Source organism: Caretta caretta, chromosome 11, assembly GCF_965140235.1.
Source record: "Caretta caretta isolate rCarCar2 chromosome 11, rCarCar1.hap1, whole genome shotgun sequence".
Lineage (NCBI taxonomy): Eukaryota > Metazoa > Chordata > Testudines > Cheloniidae > Caretta > Caretta caretta.
The window spans coordinates 28,093,179-28,118,252 of NC_134216.1; the positions used below are offsets into that span (position 1 = coordinate 28,093,179).

Below are 25,074 nucleotides of genomic sequence, written 5' to 3' on the forward strand. Positions count from 1 at the left end.
AATCAGAATTCTAAAGCTTTTGCAGTTCACTCATTACTAATATTATTTCCCACACACAAAGAGTAACAGTTGCTTAAGTTCTGTACATCTGGGGAGGATACACAATACCACCCAAACAGAACACAGAGCTATAATCTTGCTCTTAATGCAAATTGCAGCACACCTTTAACTATGATGCTTCCATAATGTCTTAGGCCCCTGTCCTACAAAGTGATGCATCCAAGCAGACCCATGCACCTATATGGAACCCCAGTGACTTCAGTGAGTTTAACTTTACAGGACTGAGGCATTAATACTGAAACCCAGGTTCCTCTGAGCAAATTCTCACCTTATTCATGGTCTGCGCATTCTGTTTAGCCAGCACCTGCTCCATTGCATCAGTTGTAATGGAATATTTTAGCTTGTCTGGGTGCTGGCGATATTTCTGTTCACTGAGAATCTCTGTAGCCTTCTTGACCTTCTCCACAGCCAAAGACTGAATTGGCATCCAACCAACTCCTCTTAGCCAGTTATTGAAGTCTGTTTTGTAAAGATTCTTTTTTACAAAATAAACAGAGAAGTTAAAGGGGGTAAGAGAAATCAGAATTTCCACACACAAAAAGAAATGAAGGTTTTGAATTTTTCCTAGTCATTGTTGAAAGAAAAATATGAGCAAAATTGATCAGTGCTCACTCGTGTTTTTCAAAGATATAGGATGCAACTAAAGATCACTCAAAATATAAGGCTAAATTGTTCTTTATGATTCACATGCAGAACTCCCACTGGAAGCTAAATGCACACATTCAAGGGCAAAATTTGATGGATAAAGTAGGAAAACTGAGAGCTAGCATAATCATTTTTTTTTTTAGAATAAATGTCTTATTGACACTTTTAATTAATTTACTCTCAGCAATTCTGTCCCTTCAGCAATTTCTTCTTTAGGGCCTGATAGTACAAATCCCTGCTCAGGCAAAATTTTCATCAGCTTTAATGGACTTCAGGACCTGCCCTAAAACAGTATCAGGATGCGAAAAATAAAGGTATTTTTGGGGGGAGAAATGGAGATGAGGCACAAAATGTAAAGGATCCTTCAACAAAATAGATCCTTCCAGTGATCTATTTATGAAATCCTTAGAAGGTACTGGGGAGTGAGGGGGAAGGGAGGAAACAAAAATAGGACTCTAAGCTACACAAAGATATTATATACAGGTATCTAGATAAAATGTAGGTGCTACCACCATACAAATAAAAAACAGTAATATCACAATACAATTAGAAAGTAATAACACCAAGCACAGAAATGTACTTACGATCAGAAAGTATGTTCCTTGGCTGGGAAATAATTTAATATTTGGAGCTAGGGTTTGTTTGCTCAAGGAATATCCTGGAATCCATTCTATATAATCACTATAACTCTTTGGAAAACTTAGGGCCCCTAAACGAACACCTGTTTGTTCCATCCTGCTTTAATCTGCCACTGGCTATTAATTAGCCTCAACTTTTTTGCAAGATAGTATAACCAAGTAAAGTTACATACATCACTCTGAATCTGCATCATATGTCTTGGTAGTTGCACATTCATCGCATCAGGCAAGAGTGTGTAGTTGTGTAGTAGCTGTTTGTAGTTGGTATTTGTAACCACTTCCTGGGCTTTCTTCGCAGCCGTCACACTGAACATATCTAGGGGTGTGTGATACTTTGTCTTGCTGCTCTCATAACCCTTCTTGTACTCGCGTTCTGACTGCATTTTGGCCACATTCATGTAGTGAACCAGTTTAGGATCATCCTGCAGGCTACGGAATCCAACGTGTTTGCCTTTTTCTTTCTCATATGATTCTTTATACTTGTACTAGAGAAAAAGGAAAACAAAACCTTATCACCTTTGAAAAAGGTAGACATGTTTATGATCGGTTTAACACTTTGAAATTCAATATTGTTATAATTACACCTCATAACATACATCTTGAAATCATTTTGCACACATTAACTGATTAATTAGGTTTGGGGAAGAGGGTTGCTGGCTTTCAGTCCTCAGCCTTTCCCAGCTATACTGATGACAGATATAGACAGCAGAGCTGGGAGAAATTTTCCTGCCAAAACTTTTGAGCGAAAAGCAGATTCAGTGACAAAAACTTTCACAAAACCTACATGAATTTGCAAAAACCGTTAGTGTCGAACCTCCCACACCAAAAAAATTCCGAAAAATATCAGAATGAAACATACCAGTGTTTTGCTTCTAAATAACTTTTCATTTTGAAATTTCCTTCAATTTTATTTTTAAAAATTTGAACAGTTAAATCAAAACTTTTTTTACTTCATTTGCTGAAAGTTTAGAAAAATTTTGTTTTCAGTTCAACCTGAAGTCATATTTTTTCAGTTTTTCAGAATTGCCAGCAAACGGAAAACTCCAGTATTCACACAGCTCTGATATACAGTATATAATCTCTTCCCCCTCACTGTCTCTACACCTTTTGTCTGTCATATCCTAGGGCTCTAGTCCACTCCCTCTCACAGACCCATTGCCGTTTTTTTTTTTCTTACAGTACTATCCAAACCACCAAAAGCGCCAAAACATCTAGATAAGGATTCAGATATTTGGGGGAATAGGGTTTAAGTGGGACTTGAGTGGTTCATAGGTCTTGAGGTCATGCTGGACTGGAGTCAATTTCAATCAGGGTTCCCCATCTCTGCAGCCTTCAAAGCCTGCTCACCTGGCACCACTGATTTAAAAGTTGCTGGGCTTCCCCGATACCCGTTGATACTGCAGTTACATCCTGTTGTGATAAGTGGACCTCCAAATTTACCCTAATTGTGAGCTCAAGAGTAAAAAGTGAGTGAAAATTGGTGTTGGAAATTAGGTTTATTGGTGGACAAAATAATGAGAGGATGGACTACTCCACCCAACACTTGATCTTGAGGTTCTTAAAAAGAAAAGTGTTTGGGGAAAATTTAGCAGAAGAAATAGTGTTCTGCCAACTGCTGCTGGAGCAAGCTTCCCTGTTTCCTGGGACCCCAGGCCTTCCTCCTAATCCTGAGAGATGTCCTGACCAGACCAGGCCAGACAGGGGACCCAGAAGACATTGGCATCTCCACCCGCTCCGGCTGACTCCCAGCCATCACCTAGGACATGAGATTGTGTCACACATGTGCACACATCCTCCCATGGGTTCATTTTCTTCCCCACTTTAGGGTCTTCTATACAGCCCGCAGCAGCAAGTCTCAGAGCCTGGGTTGACAGACTTGCTCTCATAGGGCTCACTCTATAGCACTAAAAATAGCTGTGTAGGCATTACGGCTCAGGCAGGAGCTTGGGAAGCCTTGGGAGGAGGGTAAGCTTCAAAGCCCAAGCTCCAGCCTGAGCCACAACATCTGCTCAGCTATTTTTAGTGCTATAGCTTGAGCCCTCTTTGTTTATAGGCCTGTTTGTTAGCCTGGGATAGAATTTTGGGTTTGATTTTTGATACTTTTATATTCCTACTAATATGTGTGAACAAAGAACAAAGACACTCTGTATTATATCTGCCCACAAGCAGATGGGGTGAAAAGAGATAAGAAACAGAGCTAACCTGTTGCTGGGTAGACCGGGAGTTTAATCTACGAGTGTACGCTTGAAGGACAGGCCTGCTTCAATTCCTCTCTTGAGATAAGGTCAAGCAATCAGTTGAGAGGGGCAAGGGGAACGTGGGGAGGAGGCATAAGAAACACTAAAAGCCAAAGAAAAGCCTGGCTTTATCCCTCTCATCAGGTACAAAAGAGATAGTACTGAAGCCCCCAGACTCACGACCCTCCAGAATGGAACATGACCATAAATTGTTAGGAGTGGGACCAGGGGTGTGCACTACAGGTATAAAGCCTGCTAAGGAGGAGGAGGTGGGAAAAATGGGGACAAGGGGAAAGGTTCTACCAGCGTGCAAAGCTATGGAGATGCTTGCTTGATTAACATCACATTGCCTACACTTCGGACTTCTGGTCTTCTGCTTTCTCTCTGTGTGACAAGAACCAGGGGAGGGGCAAAGGGAAAGCCCCTAACAAGTCCCATCAGCCCAAATCTGTCAACCTGGGCTCTGTCTGCTGCCTGTCTCTGTCGCTGCTGTCTGCTGCTGCTCATTGTATAAATGTACCCTTTACTGCTTCTCATTCTCATCCATCTCCTTTTGCCTTCTGTTTAATAAAAATCTGGCTTAGCCAGCCAAGACCGCATATTCTGCAATACTTCTGGAAGGCTGTGACTAGAAAGAGGCAGCTAAATGCAATTCCCTTATCAGCCCAATGCTGACACAAGTTTGCCAGGACTCAGAATGGCTAATAAGACTATGTGTTGTGCCCGTGTTTTTCAGCAGTGAGATTAAAAGTGAAAGTCAGAGACAGAAGCTGTATTTTCTATCTTTGCCATTCTCTTCTTATCCCTTTTTTGTGTGTTCGTCGCATTTTGTTTTCTAGGAAATGGGATCGGACTTTAACAACAACAACAACTGCTCCAGCCCATCTTAACTAAACTTTTTCTCTTTTCCCCAAAAAGGACAGTTATTGTTGTCTTTATTACCGTTGTCAGACAAGGAGGGTTTTCCTTCTAAAAGCTATCTACAGCCAAAAGGGAACAAGGAATATGGTTAAAATGAAAGCCTTACTTAGTACTTTACATTTCAAATGCTGTAACTGTTTTTCATTCTTTCTGTATCTTTAATAAAAGGTTAACAGGATTTTTAATATTGTGCTTGCCATAGTACTAAGCAAGCTGAGGTCTCTGTGCACCAAACCTTGTATAAAAATGTTTAATGTTGGACAGTTCAAGGTCATGTTTGTTGACTCTTTGGGCACATATACTCCATCTAAATTAAAACAACAATTCCTCAGGAGTTAAGGACTGCCAGAGGACTAGAACTATAGTTCTTCAGAACACTGCACAAATAAGCTGGACAAGTGGAACTTGAACTTGGCAGGACCAGAACTTAATTCAGACCTTAGGACGGGCATACTGTATAAACAAGACTTCCAGGTAACCAGGGTTCAGAAAGTCAAGATATGACTGTATTCAGCTTGTTTCTGAAGTCCATATGGAAATCCATATCAGTTTTTAATTGCATAGCATCACAAAATAGTCAGTGTTCAGAGTATAGTATTATATGCTGCAGAAAGTTACAATAAAGTAGATCCTCCAATTTCTATCCAAATTATACTTACATCACTGGCAATCTTTTGGGAAGCTTTAGCAGCAATTACAGAGATGGCATCTGGTTTCAGATCATACCCTTTGGCAATTGTTTTTTTCCAGTCTGCTTTGTAATAAGCCTTAAAGAAAAAAAAGAACCAACAATTTTTCTTATTATGAGTAGTTTATAATCTTTACAGACTACTGTAAACTCGTGTTTCTGTATTACAAATATTACATTGAGTAACATTCATTTTAGGTCTGCTCAAGTGTATTACAAGGATAATACAGTGTTTTCAGGTAGTCACTTCAAATCAGTGTAGTTAAACTGTCTCATTTTCTCAGTTAGCATTTTTGGCAATTGAATTGGCAAAGGAAAAATGGCCTTAACGGTATTAATGAGGTCTAAAACGACGTAATTTTTTTTTTCAAATAGTAAATTTGCCCCAACATGAATTTGGGGAGGGGGGGCATCAAAACTATTCACAAATTAAGGTCAAATTTGGTGAATAGTTTCCGCTGAAAAAAACTGATTATTTTTTGGAAATGTTGAAATATATCTTTCTAATGTTTAAAAAAAACACCATTTCAACATTTCACTTCAAAGTGACGTTTTCAAAATGAAATGTCAATTCAGAATGACATTTGGAACATTTCATTCATCCTGAAAGTTTGGGGGATGGGGGGTTGGTTGGTTTGAATTGCACACATTTCTTCCCCCCCCCCCCCCAGATTTTTGGGTTCAGCCACCAAACCAAAAAATAGCTCTAGGGAAGACCCTTGCTCAAAAGCCCTTTTGACTTCACTGAGTCAATGCGAAATTTACCTAAGTAAAGGCTTCAGGATTAGGTCCTATGATCTTAAGTAAACTGAGGGAAGCAGAGTGTTTGGTTCAGGGATTGGTAACAGACTATCTCTCAGTTGCTGGTGTGACCCTGACATCAGTTTGGCAGTGGTTCGAAATGACTTGATGGTTATCTACTGGACTATATAAAAGGAGTTGGTGATCTCTGGCCAGTTCCTAGAGGACAAATGTCCTCATCACCAAATTCATTATTATAATTGCTATGAAAGGGCTCCATCATTCCCTTGCTGGCAGTCTCAGCGGAGAACCTTACAGTGATAGGTTAGAAACACAGATAGATACATAGATATTAAAGCTAAGGATTGACTAGGCATAGAGATTGAACTATTTGTCCCTCCCCTAAGTGAAGTAAAGAAAGAATTTCAATCTCCACACTGAACTGAATCTGGACATTAAATTATATTCTGAGTGTTTTATTAATTCTAACTAGTCATTTAGGCCTCAGTGCAGCAAAGTACTAAAGCATATGTTACATCCACCTCTATCCACTTAAAGCACACATTTAGCTTTAAGCACATGCATGCAGGCAAGAGCTTTGCTGAACTGGGGCTTTACACATTTTCAATATTCAAATTTTACACCACAAATATACCAAAAACCCCATAAATAGAATATTAATACACTATAATAATTGAATAATTTATTGTCAAATACTCACATCGCTCATGTTTAATGCGTTGACCTTGGCTTGAATAAATTGAGGAACGTCAGGGTCCAGAGTGTATTTGTGTTTCAGTTTCTCACCCTCCTGCTTATAATTTATCTAAGAAGGAAAATAATACACAATATCTCTTTTACAAGATACAAGGCAGGTCGCATCAGCTTAATCATATACAAGTAGCAATGTTTAATACTTACCCACAAACTGCAGTTTTACTACATATATAGCCCTTGAAACGCAAAAGATCTATTAGATGGAATTTGAGTCTTTGTATTTCAATATATGCATATCACAACAATGGTATCAGACAACAAATCAGGAACATATACAACTGACAAATTCTGTCCTGTCCATAGTAGTGTGTGGAGAAACTGCTTACCTCACTCAGTTGCTTGGTATTATGCTGAGCCAAAATCATTGGCATTGAGTCCGGTAGACTTGTGAACTTGAAGGTGTCTGGGGTCTGGCGATATTTCTTTTCATTTAATGCCTCTCCAGCTTTTTTCACCTTTTCAACATCCAGAGAACCCAGAGGGCTCCATCCAATACCCTTGAACCAGCTGTTGTAATCTTGTTTGTACAAGTTCTGAAAAAAGACGAATCCTAAATTAGTCAAAGATTGCAAAGAATTTCCCATTGAATAGCATTCCTTCTATTCAAAGTGATAATCACGTGACCTAGTCAGTATGGTCTGCATTTGACAGAAAATATTTATAGTTTCTTATTGGGGAAACAGAAAGCTTTGCTTTACCTTTTTTACATTTCTCTATAATTTCCTGGGATTTTGTCCTGGGTGCCCTACATGCCTTGTCTCATACATTTGGTAGACTCTCTCAATTAATATTTACCATGTTCCTTCTCTCTTCCCCTACTATGGTCCCACCTATTCTTAAAACATTTCTGCTACAACATAGTGACCCTACAGCATTCTTTGTTTGTTTTGCATTGTATAGGACTAGACTGGACTTGCTTTTACACTAATAAACTCTTTAGGGCAATGACTTGATTTTTGTTTACCATATTTCACCTGTTGTATAATATGAAATTTATAGCACTGTGGGTGAAATTTACTCCACCTGCATAAAACTCAAGGGTATCTTTGCAGGTGAAGTGCTGGGAAGTTGGGAGCACACAATCCATGGCTCCTCCCTTGACCTGCCCCCAACCTACTCTCAAACTGACCTTCCATGCAGCCTTGCAGAGGCTGGTTCAGAAACCAGTTCTGCAGTGCAGAGTGCTGTGTCCACCCCATTCCTGCACAATCCATGAAGGGTCTAAGTGGAATGTAGTGTCCTATGTTGGTTCCCTGCATTGGGTTGACTTTATAATAATCATCATCATAATAATAGTTATATTTTTGCCCACTCCTGCTGATAAGGAGCCACGTTGTTATTATGTTGTCTCAGTCTGAGATGAGGACAAGATCAAGGGGCTTTCAAAATATCTCCTCAGTCAAGCAAACAAAAATGGGGTGCATTGCAAAACAAAGAATCAGTTTTGTGCTCAAGTATGATAAAAGGCATTTTAAAAAGTCCTATGAATTCAATAGTCCAAAAGTACAATCTCTACTGGTACGCACATGCCAAAAATCCCATTGAATAGGACTCTAGCCAGGAATGTAACACCTCCAAAACTCCAAACCATCAGCTGCCAAAGTAAAATTTTATAGTTTCCCCCCAAATAGATAATAAAGTCTGCTTTAAATTTTTTACAGGGATATGCTGAGTCCCAACACAGCAATAGTACTTCCAGATAATAATAATAAAGTTTTTCTTCTACTTTCCTTGGGATGCATTGTATTGTTTTTAAGCAACTATGAAATTAGCAAAGTTGAAACACTTACATTACTTTGAATTTGCATCATGTTCTTTGTAAGTTCAACATTCATGGCATCCGGCAGATACGTGTAGTGGTGGATCAGATGTTTGTAGTGGGTATTGGAGGCTATGTCTTGAGACTGTTTAGCAGCCTGGATACTGACCATATCAGCAGGTGTATGATAGTTGGTCTTGGTCTTCTCATAGTCCTTCTTGTACTCACGGTCAGACTGCAACTTTGCCACATTCATATAATGGACAAGTTTGGGATCATCACGCACACTCCTGAAACCAACATGTTTTCCTTTTGCCTTTTCATAAGCTTCTTTGTATTTATACTGGAGGGAGAGGGAGAGGATGGTAAATGTGCTACGCATATCTACTGGATATGTATATTGATATCTAGATTTAATGTTCAGACAATAGAAAGGTGTCCTTTCTTGTAATGATCTGGGGAAGGTAGTTCAGATGGGTCAGTCATCCCAAATGGAATACCCAGTGTCTGTATGTACACTAGACTTTTTTGGAAATCTCCCAATATTGCCCTACTACCAGTGCAGCAATGGGGGTAGCAGTGGTGTAAGCACTAGTGTAAACAGGGCACGAGCGCCTAACCCTGTACAGAACAGATTTCACACAACACTAGGGTAAAGGCGGGAGCTCTGTTAACACTAGCACTTCCACTACTGTTACTTCTTGTGGAGCTGCACCAGAGAGAGCGAAGAGTGAAGAGAAACTTACAAAGGAAGTCCTGTGTTAACAAGGCCCATGAGTTGTATTAGAACAATTTACCAGCAACTGGTCAATCAGTGGTTTAGCTATGGCAAATAAACTGAACACAACTGGCCGGGTCCCCTCTGGTGATTTAAAATCACTGGATCAGTCTCCAGATTGTGCAATTAGCACAATAAAGCCTGCTGAGCCGTACGTAGGTTCCCCCTCCACTCTATGACAAAATATGTTTCAGGATGAAGTGTACCATGCCACCATAATGTGCATGCAATAGATTATCTGGCAATTTATCATAGCCAGATTATGCTGTTTAATAGCTTTGTCATATAGCCATATATGACAAATGGATTAAAACAGACACTACAGCAGCTTCTGTTTATATATAGCAATGCGATCAGAGTAAAATAGGCCTCTTTCCATTTTGCGACTAGAACAATCTGTTTTATCGGCAGCCTTCTCAAATCCCTCCCATATAGTAATGCTAGCAAACCACCATATCTGAAGGGAAAGAGGATCCTGCTGGAAGTCAGTGTCTCACTACCCACGCAGAGAAGGTGGACGCAGAATGACACAAAACTGTGGGGGAAACTATGACCAAACAGGTTTCAGAGTAACAGCCGTGTTAGTCTGTATTTGCAAAAAGAAAAGGAGGACTTGTGGCACCTTAGAGACTAACCAATTTATTTGAGCATAAGCTTTCGTGAGCTACAGCAGTATGCATCCGATGAAGTGAGCTGTAGCTCACAAAAGCTTATGCTCAAATAAATTGGTTAGTCTCTAAGGTGCCACAAGTACTCCTTTTCTTTTTATGACCAAACAATGAGGCTGGACATATAGCATCTCTGCCAGAGCAGGCTAGCAACTTCTGAGAGAGGGTAAGGCAAAAGGTGCAGGATCAGAGCCAACTTACAAAGCTAGTAAAAATCACATTGTATCTAACTCAAACCAGAGCAGGTAAAGGGTAACCTGCCTACCCTAAGGATATCTCATTAACGATGTTAAGAAAATTGAAGTAGAATAATTTTTATAAGCGTTTTCAACAAGCATTAAATTCTAAGGGCCAGATCCTCAGCTAGCATAAGTGGACATAGCCCCACGGAATTCATCAGACGTATGTCCAATTACTTCAGCTGAGGATCTGGCCCTAAGTATTCTATTAGAGAATTTATTACTTAAACTAACATTTTGAGCCAGACTGAGAATCTGTTACACTTGTGACTCCAGAGAGACTTCTTGTGTGAGTAACTGTTCACTAATGGGAGTAACAGGTTCACAATCAGGCCTATAATGTGTAAGATTTTTGTTGAGAAATGTCACAAAATTTACCTGAAACTGATACTTACGTCACTAGCAATGTTTCTTGAGGCCTTAGCTAGAGTAAATGGAATAGCATCGCCTAACACATTGTTCCCTTTGGCTATCAAATCATGGTAATCTTGTTTATAATATGCCTAAAAAAAGAAAATTCAGATATTATTCAGGAGGGTTTAGCACCATGTGAACTGCATGCAATTCAAAAAGTTACTTCTGAGATAATGTAAGTATTGCAGGATCTGGATGATGTAGTGGTACCATGCACCTCATTCACCATTTATTAGAATACATCCACATTAAATAAGCTATATTGGTTTGCAAATTTAAATTATAAAATAACAATGACAGCAATTATTTTGTTATAATTTGATTATGTAGAACTGCATCTGCCTATCAACCAAAAGTCAGGTGAATTGCTTACATGGTATCATTATTTGGACATATTATGTAGCTTACACTACTCATCACTACTTATTTCATTAACAGCATGTGACTTAGTCATATCCTTCAAGAAACCACTTACATCACTGATGTTGGCTGCATTGTATCTAGCCTGGATAAACTGTGGGACATCTGGTGTCATGGTGTATTTATGTTTGACTTCCTCTCCTGAAGATTTGTATAACCTCTGCAAAACACATGACATAGTTAATCACTTCTTTCCAAGCATACTGAGCTCCAGATCACTATGTATTAACTGAGGGCTCAAGTTTGGTCTCTCAGACATATATTGCCACCTACCTCATAAAATCAGTGACTGCACTTTCATGCACAGGCTCTGATTTTATAAGCTATGCACTAGCCTATGTGATATAAATATCATGACAGAAGTTGTTCCACCAGAGGGAAAGCACAAATAGAAAAATTAAACATTAGTACGACACAAATGCACATAGAAACATACCCGTCTGTGAAAGAGAGACAGCACAAGACAATGATAAGGAATTGTAATACAGAGCAGGACCTGGCTACTTTGCAATGACTAGAAGACATATTGTGATCTATTGAATTTTATGAATTAGTGAAGATGGGAACACCACAAGGCAGGAAAATGTAGTGTGTCCATTACATTTGACAGTTCTAGTTGGATTTAAGTACTTATGATAATACTTAAAATGGCAGTAAATATACTGTAAGTATATTCTAAAAAAGACTTAGTAAAATGGCACCTGACCACCAAGATTGGAAGGTTTTTGTGAAGATGGCAAAGGTTTTTGTGAATGCTGGCACTCCAGCATTGCAATGTCTAACTGGTTTAGGAGCCTAAGTCTCATTTTCAAAAAGGGTTTAGGCACTTAGGAATCAAAATCCCATTGACAGTCAGTGGGATTTAACCTCCAAGTGCATAAATCCTTTTTGAAAATGAGACTTTGTTGTTGCAGCGCTTAGAGGAGTAATGCCTAAATACCTTTACAAATCTGGACTGGACTCCCTGAGAGTCAATAAGTCTGAGGGTGTAAACTTTGTGTGACATCTGTAATTGCACATACAGTTGTAAAAATATTTTTAATTCATTTCAGAGTTCCAATTTAAAATATGGGCCAGATCCTCAGCTAATAGAAATCAGAATAGCATAGCTCTTTTGGATAAAATGGCGCTATTGAAGTCAATGGAAATTTTACCATTGACTTCAACAGGGCTGGGATTTCACCCTTTGAGCTAAAGTGATTTACACTAGCTGAAGATCTAGCCCAGGGGTGGCCAACCTGTGGCTCTGGAGCCACATGTGGCTCTTCAGAAGTTAATATGCGGCTCCTTGTATAGAAACCGACTCCGGGGCTGGAGCTACAGGTGCCAACTTTCCAATGTGCTGGGGGGTGCTCACTGCTCAACCCCTGGCTCTGCCACAGGCCCTGCCCCCCTCCACCCCTTCCTGCGCCCTCCCCTGAGCCTGCCATGCCCTTGCTCCTTTCCCCCCCGCTCCCCGAGCCTCCTGCATGCCACAAAACAGCTGATCGGGAGGTGTGGGAAAGGAGGGAGAGGCACTGATCGGCGGGGCTGCCGGTGGCCTGGAGACTCTGGAAGTGGGTGGGCGGAACTGATGCAGGGCTGCTGCTGTATTACTGTGGCTCTTTGGCAATGTACATTGGTAAATTCTGGCTCCTTCTCAGGCTCAGGTTGGCCACCCCTGATCTAGCCAATACTGCTCTCAGCAACCACAGTGTAAAATACTGGGTGAGGTTTTATGGCCTCTGTTGTGCAGTAGATGAGACTAGATGGTCATAGCAGTCATTTCTGGCCTTAAAATCTATGAATCAATGGAATTAGGAGTAAGTCCTTTGAAGTCAGAAGAGATACTCACAAAACCCATTATACATGTTTGTTGGGGTTTTGTGTGTATATGCTCACATCAGACTATATTAATATCACAACTATAAAAACTGCAGAAACCCCCACACTGTTTTTCCTTTTGGTATGGAAATCTCTTTCCACAGATGTAATAACCACTTACAGGAAATAGTGTGATTGTGTATTTCACTTAAACTGGTATGTAGATACAGATACTTCTGTAGACACTTCCATATTTTGTTATGTTCCCTTTCTCCCATGCTTACTCACATCATTGAGTTGAAGTGTATTCTGTTTAGCTTGGACCATAACCGGGGAGTCCACCACACTGGTAAATTTGATGGTGTCTGGGTGCTGACGATATTTATTCTCATTCAGGGCTTCTCCCGCTTTTCTGGCTTTCTCTACATCCAGTGAACCAATGGGGATCCAGCCAATGCCTTTCATCCAGCTATCATATTCTTCTTTGTAGGCATGCTACAAAAATAAGTGACCACACAGATCAGATAGTTACGTTTGCCTTTGCCTGATTCCTCTGGGTACATTCTGTACAAAGAAGCATGTTACTTACATTACTCTGTATCTGCATCATGTTTTTGGAGAGTTCCAGGTTCATTGCATCAGGTAAGTAAGTGTAATTGTGGATCAGCTGCTTGTAATTAACATTGCTGGCAATGTCCTGAGCCTGCTTGGCGGCCACAACATTGACCATATCTAATGGGATGTTGTATTTGGCTTTTGTTTCCTCATAACCTTTCTTGTATTCCCTCTCGGACTGCATCTTGGCCATATTCATATAGTGAACCAGTTTGGGGTCATCCTGGAGGCTTTGGAAGCCAACAAGTTTACCCTTGGCAAGTTCATAGTCTTTTTTATAGTGGACCTGTCAAAGCACAATCAGACATAAAATACACTTTCTTTAGTGAGCAATTTAAAATGTAATTGTGAAGCAATGATATGTGTTTCTTATAAATTGTTTCCTTATAAATGGGGGTTCTAGGGAAAATATAGCTATTAAATTGCAACAAATGTAATTGTTTGTCATTAAAATAATCATAATAAAACTTAATACTTATATCTCTTTATACTTATAAAACTTAATACTTATATCTCTTTATTTTCATTGCTGTACAAATATTAGCTAACTAATCCTCACAGCTTTCCCCCATCACCAAGGTAGGTATTATTATCCCAATATTACACATGGAAGAGGAGGGAAGTCAGAGGTATATTAAGTGACTTCCCCAAGGTTACACACCAAGAATCTGTTCCAAAGCCCACTGAACTCATTGAGAGTCTTTCCATGACTTTAAGACCAGGCTCCAATTACTGACAGAGTCATGATAGGTTTCAGAGTAGCAGCCGTGTTAGTCTGTTTGCGGTTGTATCTTAGAGCTTGGCTGTAGACAATGGATTGTGTGGTGTGTCCTGGATGGAAGCTGGAGGCATGTAGGTAAGTATAGCAGTCAGGTTTCCAGTATAGGGTGGTGTTTATGTGACGATCGCTTATTAGCACAGTAGTGTCCAGGAAATGGACCACTTGTGTGGATTGGTCTAGGCTGAGGTTGATGGTGGGATGGAATTTGTTGAAATCATGGTGGAATTCCTCAAGGGCTTCTTTTCCATGGGTCCAGATGATGAAGATGTCATCAATGTAGTGCAAGTAGAGTAGGGGCATTAGGGGATGAGAGCTAAGAAAGCATTGTTCTAAGTCAGCCATAAAAATGTTGGCATACTGTGGGGCCATGCAGGTACCCATAGCAGTGCCGCTGTCTTGAAGGTATATATTGTCCCCAAATGGGAAATAGTTGTGTGTGAGGACAAAGTCACAAAGGTCAGCCACCAGGTTTGCTGTGACATTATCGGGGATACTGTTCCTGACGGCTTGTAGTCCATCTTTGTGTGGAATGTTGGTGTAGAGTCCTGATAATAACTCCGGTATCCCTTGGTCATAGGCCTGTGACTAGAACAGGAGACCTCGTTGTCTCTCTTCATTACAGTGGAGTTGGTGATGTTTTATTTATTCAATGTGTGTTATAAAATGAGTGTCAGATTTTTCTTGACACTTATGTATCATTAAAATACATTAGTTAAGTAACAAAACAATAATTTAAAAACAGACTCACTGTTTATTAAAGCATTCAGAAAAATAACCCAGCAAAGAATTCAATAAAAAAACACCTCAGTAAACAATCCCTCAGATGTAATATAAATGCAACTAATTTAAAACTAACTACATGTAACTAATGGTTACATGAAATGGGATGTACTTACATCGCTGGCAGCCTGTCTAGCAGCCTTGGCAACTCGGATAGAAATAGCATCATTTCTTAAATCATATCCTTTTGATTTTAAATCTTCCATGTCCATTTTGTAGTAGTTCTGGAAGAAAACATCACTTTTGAAATAAAAATCTAAGCCTCCATTACTTACAACTTCAAGTGTATGTTAAATCAAGCACTCTTACTCCAATGTAAACTTACATCACTAATATTGTAGGCATTAACTTTAGCCTGGATAAACTGGGGCACGTCTGGAGGTAGGTGATAATTGTGAATTATAGCCTCACCTTTGGCTTTATATAGTATCTGCAACAGAAAGTAAAAAATAAATTGTCAGTCAAATGCTTATAAATTATAAATGCTTAAAACATGCTGAGTCATATAGCTTGAATTAAGCATCTTACATAATAGCAATACTTTTATGTGTACAATACTGTTATTTAAAAGATGAAATCCTAGTCCCATTGAAGTGAATGGCAAAATGCCCATTAACTTCAACAGGGCCAGAATTTCACTCAGAGAGTATAATACATACATGTACACACACACATACTCAAACCTGTGGTAAGCAACCATTTGAGGGACTGACAAAATCTGGTTCCCCAGCAGAAGTTATTTTCTGGTAACACAATGAATTGTACTCAGTACATTTGAGGATAACTTCATGAGTGCCCTTAAGATAAAAGGCACTCAGTAAGGGGGGAGGGGGTTTTTGTATGGGTATCACAGAGGAAACTCAGATTACTTGAATTAAGTTCCACCTGCCTGAACCCAGACTGAATTTGCCTCTTGTGCAGCGGAACCACATTGACCTCACTGCGTGTGGGGACATCCACACCAATGAAGGGAGGGGCCGGATTTGTCTGATAGCATTTTGAGAAGAGGTGAACTGGCGCATTTGACTTTAGAATTCAATTTGTTAATGTATATAAGTCCACTAGAAATATCAGCACTTACATCACTCCTCTGGGCTTGGTTGATTTTAGCCTGTACTATAACAGGCTCATCTTCAATCTGAGTATACTTAATAGTGTCCGGATGCTGGCGATATTTTTTCTGTTCAGAAAATAAAAAGGCAGTGTTACATTTCCTTGATGGCTAAAAGCATCTTTTAATCTCTTTCCATTGCATCTCTTTGTAAAAGTGAACATAGGATAACAGTGTAATTTTACATCAGACTTGTCCTTATATACAGAGAAAATTGTAATCATAGTGACATTAGGTATTTTCATAAACAATTACTGTGTTGCATTTGCAACATTTGTGTGTGTGAACATGCTGCTGGACTTTCAAAATGGAAAAGCATATGGAGAGATATGATTTTGCACATTTCTGTGACCAGTTCATGCTCTCATGTGCATAGTTTGCACGCGCAACATAAGTGCACACATTTTAAAATGTTGACCTTGGTGCGTATCTTCCATTGGCACTAATGGAAGCTCTTAACCCTATTCTGCTTTCTTTACTCCTTTACAACCCCATAGCCTTCACTGGGTTGCACAGGCATGAGAAAAAATAAAATTTGGTCCAGTATCTTCCATTTCCTATGCATCATATTGCAATCTATAATGATAGTGATCATACTATGATCATTATTTTCAGCTTAGTCATTTATCTATCATCCCATTGAAGTCAAAAAGTAAATCGCAAACAGACAAGTGTAGGTGAAAAAAGACAACTGGATTGAAAACATCTATATGCATAAATTGCAAAGCTGGACCAAACCATCAAATTTGCCATTAGATAAAGTTTGATTGCAGGCCTCAGAAAATTATATGAAAACTTGCCATTGGATGTGTGGTATGCCTAATTTACTCCTAAAAGAAGACATCAGACCATATCCTGCAGTGTTAGTAGAAGTCAAGATGAATTTGAATGCAGATTGGTGGCAGGATATCCACCAATCATTGTGTTTCTCTTTGTTCACTGCAATTCATTCTGTCTAACTCCAGCCTATCGTACGTGAAGTATGAAATAATGGCAGCTCTCTGATTCTCTGCTGATGATGGTTGTGATCTAAACACTGAGCAAATTTTGCTGAGCTGCCTTTTCAACCATAGAAGGAAATCTTCTTGTCTTGCCTATTTTTTTCTTTCTTGTTGGTTCAAAACAATTGTGGAAAGCGGGCCCAGCACTCTTTGTGTCAGTGATACTCAGAGCTAGTAGGAACAATGTTCCGCCTCCAGGAACTCTTGGCTCTTTATAGTCCCAAACACTGCTCAGTAACAAGAACACTTAAATATTGTGTAGGAGGAAACCAATGCATGAAAGAACATGTGTTTTTAATATTGGTGAATATCAGTATTCGTATCAAATACTCTTTCTTTACCCATTGGACTGATCTTGCAAGGAATTCCCATTAAAGTCATGCATTAGTTGAGAGGGTATTTCACATATAAAAGAACAGTATGATATACAGTGTGAAGAGTAGTGCTTTGTTGCCTTAATATTTCTCTGGTGTACACTCGATTGGAATAGTAATTAATTTAATCACATTACATTTCTTTACCTCATTGAGAATGTCTGTAGCTCTCTTAGCCTTCTCTGCTTCCATGGACCCAAATGGCACCCATCCACAACCTTTCATCCAGCTATTGTAGTCAGATTTATATTCATTCTGGAATAAACAAAGACAAATGAGGAGTTCAATGAAAAGAAAATGCTTCCATTAGTCTGAATGTTTCAAACAGTCATAGCTGTAAAGAAGCTTGAAATGTTAATTTTTATATCAACAAAACTGGAATTGCCTCAGAGGCAAAGGGGAAAGAGGAGAATGTCCTTACAAAATATAGGGAGGCCTCTATATCTTTATTACACCATCAGGATGATAGGCTGCTTCCTTCGTGATAAAAGTTTAGATATCCGTGCTCCTTGAATGCATTCATGAAGCTCCTGTTAACTTGAATGCAATCACCTGGTTCCCACTAAAGGGGCTTCACTGTATTCTATTCACAAAAGAAGACCTTTGCAAAGGTATAATTAAGGTTGGGAATATCTATACCTTAAACAAAGAGTTATCTTTTATACCTTTCAGGTACTCAGTTGCTATGGTAATAAGAGCCATAATAATACTTATAAACTAACAGCTCATCTCGCTACCTCGGTGGTGCCTTGGTGGGGCCGGGAGCAGTGGAGACGCATTTTGGGATTGGGAGAGATCTCAACTGAGAGCAGCTGAGGCAGTGTTATATGAGCACCTCTCCTTTCCTCCCCACCACCCCCCACTTTGCCTTCAGTATGTTGGGGCTGCTTCTTCTCCTCTCTCCCCCTGCTCCAGGGAGGGAGTGGAGAGGAGGGGGTCACATGCTGCATCTGGGCCTGGGCCAATGGATGGTACACATGTGTGCAGGGCTAGTGATTGGCTCCTTTCTGGTGGTGGTGGACGGGGGGATAGGGATTGATATCGTTTGCTGTCTGGGTAGAGTAGCCATTGTGGGCTTCCTGTTTCCCTTCCCACCCTTAACCTAGTATGCTGGATCTCTGGCGATGCCAGCAGTGGGGTTGATCACCAGTTCCAGGGTCTGGAAGGGATTTTTCCCTTGTGGCAAAATTGCATGATGAGGGGGTTTGCCTCTATGTCTCATATGGCTTATGGCTCCCCTCATCTCATGTTTTCTACATCTGGCACTAAAAGAGGAGTGAGTCAGGACTCCTCCCATTTCCAGTAAGGGTCCCTTGGCTGGCTTGAGGGCACAGAAGGCAGTGGCATAGCCAGGTGGAAAAAAAAGCGGGAGCGGAGATAAAAAAAGGCACCACCCCCTGGCGCTGAAGGACCTCCCCTGCCACCACCGCAATGCCGCCGAAGACCAGAGCGAGTGAAAGACCCGACGCCGCAGTGCTGCTGAAGACCCAGAGGGTGGCGCCTCTTTTTTATCTCCACTCCCCCTGACCTGCCGCTGAAGACCCAGAGCGCCACCAGGTGAGTAAACGTGTAAAGGGTGCCAATTAAAAAGGCGCCACTTCTGCTATGCCTCTGACAGAGGGGGCCTGGCCTTCACCCTCACCCTCAGGGTTATAGCACAGTGGGGTCTGAGGACCTAGTCAAAGAGTGGGAGAATTGTGGAATTCCACCACAATGCAGGTGAAGGCTTTAGGCCTAAGACCGAGAGGGGGCTAACTCAGAGAGATGAAGGAAGGGGTCAGAGGTGAAGCTTGCCCTGAACCATGGCAACCAATCATAAACATTTCAGATGAAGAAGACTTCTGATTGTTTTTTGAGAAAGTTTGAGTAAGGGTGTTACTTAGGTCAAAATAAGGTTTATAATGGAAAGTAATTTACTTGAACTGCAGAGTCACTATCATGATTTCATAATACATGCAGAGCCAGTTTACAGAAAATCCATTAAAAGAGAAAATGAAGTTAGCAGCTGTACATTCTGCCTTAGAGGTCACTGCTAATTTCTGTCTGGTGCTTAGTGAAACACTCTTGCATATCATTTTTCAGTGCATATCTAAGACAATCCTTTTGACATACAGTATTTGTAGCCTGGAGCATCGCCACGTTAGTTACATCGACAGAACTGGTCAGTAATGGCACACATACTGTTAGTCAATATCATATGTTTCTAGAAGGCTTGTATTTTCAGCACTTATGCTAACTACCAACATGCTTTGCACTAACTCATTTGCAACAGCAGAACCTTCATAGAACTGGTCCATAATACTACACATATCAAAGTATGACCATTTACCTCACTCTGCATAGAATAGGCCTTCTTTGCAAGTTCCACATTAATACTGTCAGGAGGATAAGAGTAATTATGTAGGAGATGCTTGTAGTCTATGCCGCTTGCAATAGCCTGAGACATCTTAGCCTGAGTGATTGGAATCATGTCCAGTGGTGCTGTATATCTGCTCTTTGACAATTCATAGCCCTTCTTGTATTCATGCTGTGGAAAGGAATTCAATACATATGTTTTGGATTAACACAGAATACAGTTTTGTAAAAACAGATATTCTTTTCAGAAGAAAGCTACCTCCTGGCAACATCAAATGTTTTAAATAAGTTCAATATCTGCTAACTCCATTAGATGTATTAAAAACAGATGGAATTATAAGGCACAAAATATTATTTTTAAAGCAGTTCCTCTGATATGAAATGGTAAATAATTTGCTGTCATTAATCTATATTTTGAAACTACTGTTATGAGATATAGGCAAATGTAATGACCTCCACCATTAGCTGTCAGACAGATTTAAGCCAAAAGTGTCCAACACCAGAGTACAGACCTTTAGCACTTGAGCTAAAGGAGAAATTCCATTAGCTGGCAGCAGTAGTAGCCTGTTATCCTTCATATGTATTACCCAGTAGAGAGGGATATGACACACACCTTATTAATCTGTTACACAAATAGAATTTCACCCCTAGTAAATTGCAACTGCATACTGAGGACTCTCAGGGATGCTATATGGTGGGGAGGGACCAGACACCATCAGCTGTGTCAGAGTGTAGGTGGTATCACAGCACTGCATGCAGAATAAGCGTTCTGCATGAGACACAGACAGCTGGTGCATGGGGAGGGTTGGAGAAGAGCCACCTACCTTTACATTTTCTAATTAGCCCGTAAGTGCCTCAGAGCTGAGCTTTTGACTCTTATATGTCTATAAAAGGCCTAGCACACAGTATATAAATGAATAAACAACAACAATAAAAGAGATTATTATAAAAACACTTACATCACTCTGCTGTTTGGCCACCTTTGCAGAATGTAACATCTTGGGATCATCATGAATGCTCAGGGCTCCAATCATTTTCCCTTTACTTAGTTCGTAGTCTTTCTTGTATGCCACCTGCACAGTGAGAACGAATATGTGAAACTACGCTTCACATTTACAACTAAACTACTGTGGCTACATTCATATTTCATACTTACATCACTTGCAATTTTACTGTGCGCTTTAGCTGCAAGAAGTGGAATTGCATCAACTTTGATTTCAAATTTCTTCGCTTTAGACCTCTCCCAGTCATACTTGTACCAGTTCTGCAGACATGAAAATAAATGAAGATATGACATCAAATACTAATCCATCAATTAGAGGATAAAATAACAATTACTGTCAATATTTTGGGCTTCTAATTAACATGTTGATTGTTTAGAACATTAATTTAAAAGTTTATCATATCAACCTTTTCAAGCTTAATTCTCTTTTACACAAAGACTATTTTGCACCCTTGTAGAAGTGCCCTGAAGTGGGTGTAAAGATAACTGATTTCCACTTTAAGGCCATCCATTTTATACTGACAATGGTTAGGCTGCTGGTGAACTGTGACCTCTGCCCATCGTGCTGACCAATAGTATCTCATTGTTCACTTGTGTTCCTCCCTCTGTCTGTATCTAGCTGTTGCCTCTTGTCTTATATTTAGATTGTAAGCTCCTTGGTCAGGGACTGCCTTTTTGTTCTCATTTTGTACAGCTCAGTGGGGACCTGATCCACAAGTGGTTCTAATGGGTGCTATGGAACACATATCATAAGTGCCAGAGTTGTATAACATGGTCTTCATGTAAATGAGAATCGGAACCATTCTCTCCACTTTTTACCTAGTCTACTACTATTAACTATATTAATAATAGTCATATTATCTATAAATATCTCTATCTCTATATTTTGATATGTTTCAATGTGCATGTGTGTGTGAGATAGAAAAAGAAAATTTATTAGTTATCTGGAGTTTTTTCACATCTCCTAATATTTATTCTTGTCATCCGTATTATTTAGAGTTCTTACTCCAGGTGCAAGTATAAGTGCTTTGTTTCATGTCATCTACAGGAAGGTGTTACATTAATACTTACATCACTCAGATTATATGCATTGACTCTGGACTGGAGGAATAATGGAGCATCTGGTGGCATGTGGCATTTGAATTTCTCACTTTCGTGTTTAGCTTTATAATTCAACTGAAAACAATCAGAAATAGTCAGAAAAGAAAGGTACAGCCCATGGGTCACAGTCATTGGTTAATAAAAGAGGTAAGCAAGAGGGTAAATTTTTGTTTCAGATCAAATTTCACAAAGTTTTACAATATTCTGTTTTTCCTGTTTTTTGCTTATCTGAATTTGAGATATATCCTCACTCTATGAGCCAAAACCTCAGCTTTTATTCATCATCATAGTCCCACTGATTTCAATGGAACTATGCCAGTTTACACCAGTTGACATGTTAGTTCTCTGTCTTTAGTGCACTCACTAATGCAAGTTAAACAGGTAGGCCAGAATTTTTTTCTTTCAGAATAAGAATCCTTTTCCAGGTCTGAAACAGTTACATTTGTTATCAGTAATTCGGCTCAGTTCTAGTTAAGTAACATTTCTGAAACAGATGTTTATTTTTGCATATCAAGTAGAAAGGCAAGAAGGTAGAAAACCCAGTGTGTAAACGCACTAGCCTTTCCCCTATGGCGAAATAGATTCCAAACTTAATTAAGTCACAAGTGAAAATGAGACTGATGATCTCATCCTGGTTCCTGTCTGTGCACTAAATCCCACTCAGTTGGGAGTGTTTGTTCAGTTGAGATCCAGGACTAGAATAGCACAGGTGTTATATTTTAGGATTGGGATGCGTTGGCAGAAATATATATATAGAAGCTTGCATAATGCTTGACCTCGAGATGTCTGGATCTAACTAGTTCTTTGCTCTTACAAGCACTAAATTCACTGAATTTTGTAAAGCAAAAAGTTAATCAGTCTAATATGTTTAATATGTCATTTTATGAGTATTCTGTTACATTTATGTCATTATTTTAAGTGTCCACAATTCTCTGCTGCAAAAATAAATACAGCAGAATTATGGGCCTTTTCCATTGACTTCCGTGGACTTTCAGTCAGGACCTAGCAGTATAAATCAATTGTTTGTGATCATTGTTAATGAACAAATAAATGATATGGGACCAATCCCACATGAACTGTCCTTTTTTCCTGGACACAGAAGAATTTCCTTGTTTTTTCTTGAAGTAAGTGTGACAAAATATAACAGAAACACATTCGACGTGTAACAACACCTATCTCTAATACAGTACTTTTCATCCACACATTTCCAAGCACTTTACAAAAGAGGTAGGATTATTATTCCCATTATACAGATGGGGAAACTGAGACATAGAGAGGGAAAGTGACATGTCCATGGTCACCCAGCAGGCCAGGGGCAAAGCCAGGAATATAACCCAGAGCTCCTGAGTCCCAGTCCAGTACTTTATCCACTAGAAAACACTGCCTCTCTACAGAACACATGTTAAAAAGTACCAATGTCTTTTTGACATGACCAACAAGCAATTCTGTTAATCCACCTTGGTTTATTCTGTCTGAGGGCCATACAGCTGGCACACGATGAAGAGTGATGTCTGAGCTAAAACTGATGAGCAAGTACCTGGTACCATGGTCATCCATACAGACCTCCATTGTGAAGGTTCTAGTTGGAGGTTCAAGTTATTTTCCCAGATCCTTTCAATACCACAAGAAGTAGCTGACTAGTCTGTCAAAAGATTTTTAAGCACCCTTTCTATGCACTGGAACATCTATGCAGAGGAAACCCTCATTTGGCCAGTTAGGTTTTGTTGAAGGACAGTTGGACCAGATTAATTGGTCCACTGTTCCAAGTGGGTTTTATGAATGAGTGCTTTCTTATAGGATCACATAATGTCAATATTGGTAACAGACTCGATATGAAGGGGTAGGTGGGAGACTGTGTTTAGCTATTCTGGAATAAGAGACCTCAAAGTGCTGAATACCCTCAGCTTCCATGGAAGTCAATATTAACTGTGGGCACTCAATATCTTTCAAGAAGTGCTCAGCGCTTTGCAGTATCAGGCCAAAAGGGCCAAACTGTGCCCTCACTTTCACAAATGTAAATCCCATGGACTTCAGTGGGAGGTAAATGACAGTAGAACTGGTCCTAAAACAGTTCTTTTGTCTCATTATATTGGCCTGATGTTATTTCTGACTATAACGGGAGCTGACCCTTCCATTTTGATATCCACTGGGTATCAAAGAAATTACTGTAGATACTTTGCAAAAAGAAAAGGAGTACTTGTGGCACCTTAGAGACTAACAAGTACTCCTTTTCTTTTTGCGAATACAGACTAACACAGCTGCTACTCTGAAACCTGTAGATACTTTGACATTTGTATTTTTGCTTTTTCCCTCTGCCAGCCCGCTTAATCCACTTAGCAGAATTTATTATTAAACAACATTTGAAGCCAACCAGACACCTTGGTAGAACAACTGTAAATAATTTTAGTACATTCTGGTTGACAACAATCAGTTGCTTACAGCTATACGACAAATACAGAGGTAACAGAACACAGGGTAAATATGGGCTAGATCCAAAACTCCAGATCAGACAACACAGCTTTGAGGAGGATTTGAAATCTGAATCTTGATCTGAATTTGAGACTCAGGCCATTATCTATATTTTATTACTGTAACCTCATTGACCTGTACTGGATCTATTACAGCATAGCTGTCACAAGAGGAAGTCAGAGAAGTGTCGTTGAAATATTTTACATAAATCAGCATGAAAATGTGATTTGTTATGTTTTGCTTAATTTGTCAGGCTACTTACTTCACTCAGCTGCTTGGTATTGATCTGTGCTTGAACTTGTACTGGAGAATCGGTCACTTGTGTAAATTTGATTTGATCAGGATGTTTTTTGTAAGTATTCTGGAGGAATAATAATAAAATATGTTTCAAATACACACATATAAATAAAGTTTGCTATCAAATAAGATACTGTAATATTGCATTACTAAATACTAACTGTGCCCCCAATAATGATACATATTGTAATGGGATGTAAAACTGTATGATAACAATTAGCCACTATGTGGTGCCATGAGTAACATAATTTACCAGACCTGGTAACAGCCAGAGCTGGGGTGTGCGTTAAAGGATCTTATAGTGAACACATCTTGTGTATCTCTCTTGAAAGGAAGCTCAGTAGCCAGTCCATATCTGGAACAGAAGCCTGACCTGCTAATAACAGCCCTGCAATCTAC

General features: G+C 39.6%; 1 protein-coding gene across 1 annotated transcript in view; it reads right to left on the reverse strand.

Moving 5' to 3' along the window:
* The window catches only part of NEB (nebulin), a 195,069-nt gene that overhangs the window by 154,377 nt on the left and 15,618 nt on the right, over window positions 1-25,074 (reverse strand). The window contains exons 14-32 of the mRNA XM_075117652.1: window positions 24,641-24,739; window positions 21,880-21,984; window positions 20,962-21,069; window positions 20,765-20,878; window positions 19,780-19,977; window positions 17,598-17,705; window positions 16,046-16,144; window positions 15,290-15,394; window positions 15,081-15,188; window positions 13,378-13,689; window positions 13,077-13,283; window positions 11,041-11,145; window positions 10,547-10,654; window positions 8,498-8,809; window positions 7,034-7,240; window positions 6,652-6,756; window positions 5,161-5,268; window positions 1,517-1,828; window positions 329-535 (exon numbers count right to left, since the gene is read on the reverse strand). Of these exons, the coding sequence (XP_074973753.1) occupies window positions 329-535; window positions 1,517-1,828; window positions 5,161-5,268; window positions 6,652-6,756; window positions 7,034-7,240; window positions 8,498-8,809; window positions 10,547-10,654; window positions 11,041-11,145; window positions 13,077-13,283; window positions 13,378-13,689; window positions 15,081-15,188; window positions 15,290-15,394; window positions 16,046-16,144; window positions 17,598-17,705; window positions 19,780-19,977; window positions 20,765-20,878; window positions 20,962-21,069; window positions 21,880-21,984; window positions 24,641-24,739 (3,027 nt within the window). The remainder of the gene's footprint in view (window positions 1-328; window positions 536-1,516; window positions 1,829-5,160; window positions 5,269-6,651; window positions 6,757-7,033; window positions 7,241-8,497; window positions 8,810-10,546; window positions 10,655-11,040; window positions 11,146-13,076; window positions 13,284-13,377; window positions 13,690-15,080; window positions 15,189-15,289; window positions 15,395-16,045; window positions 16,145-17,597; window positions 17,706-19,779; window positions 19,978-20,764; window positions 20,879-20,961; window positions 21,070-21,879; window positions 21,985-24,640; window positions 24,740-25,074) is intronic.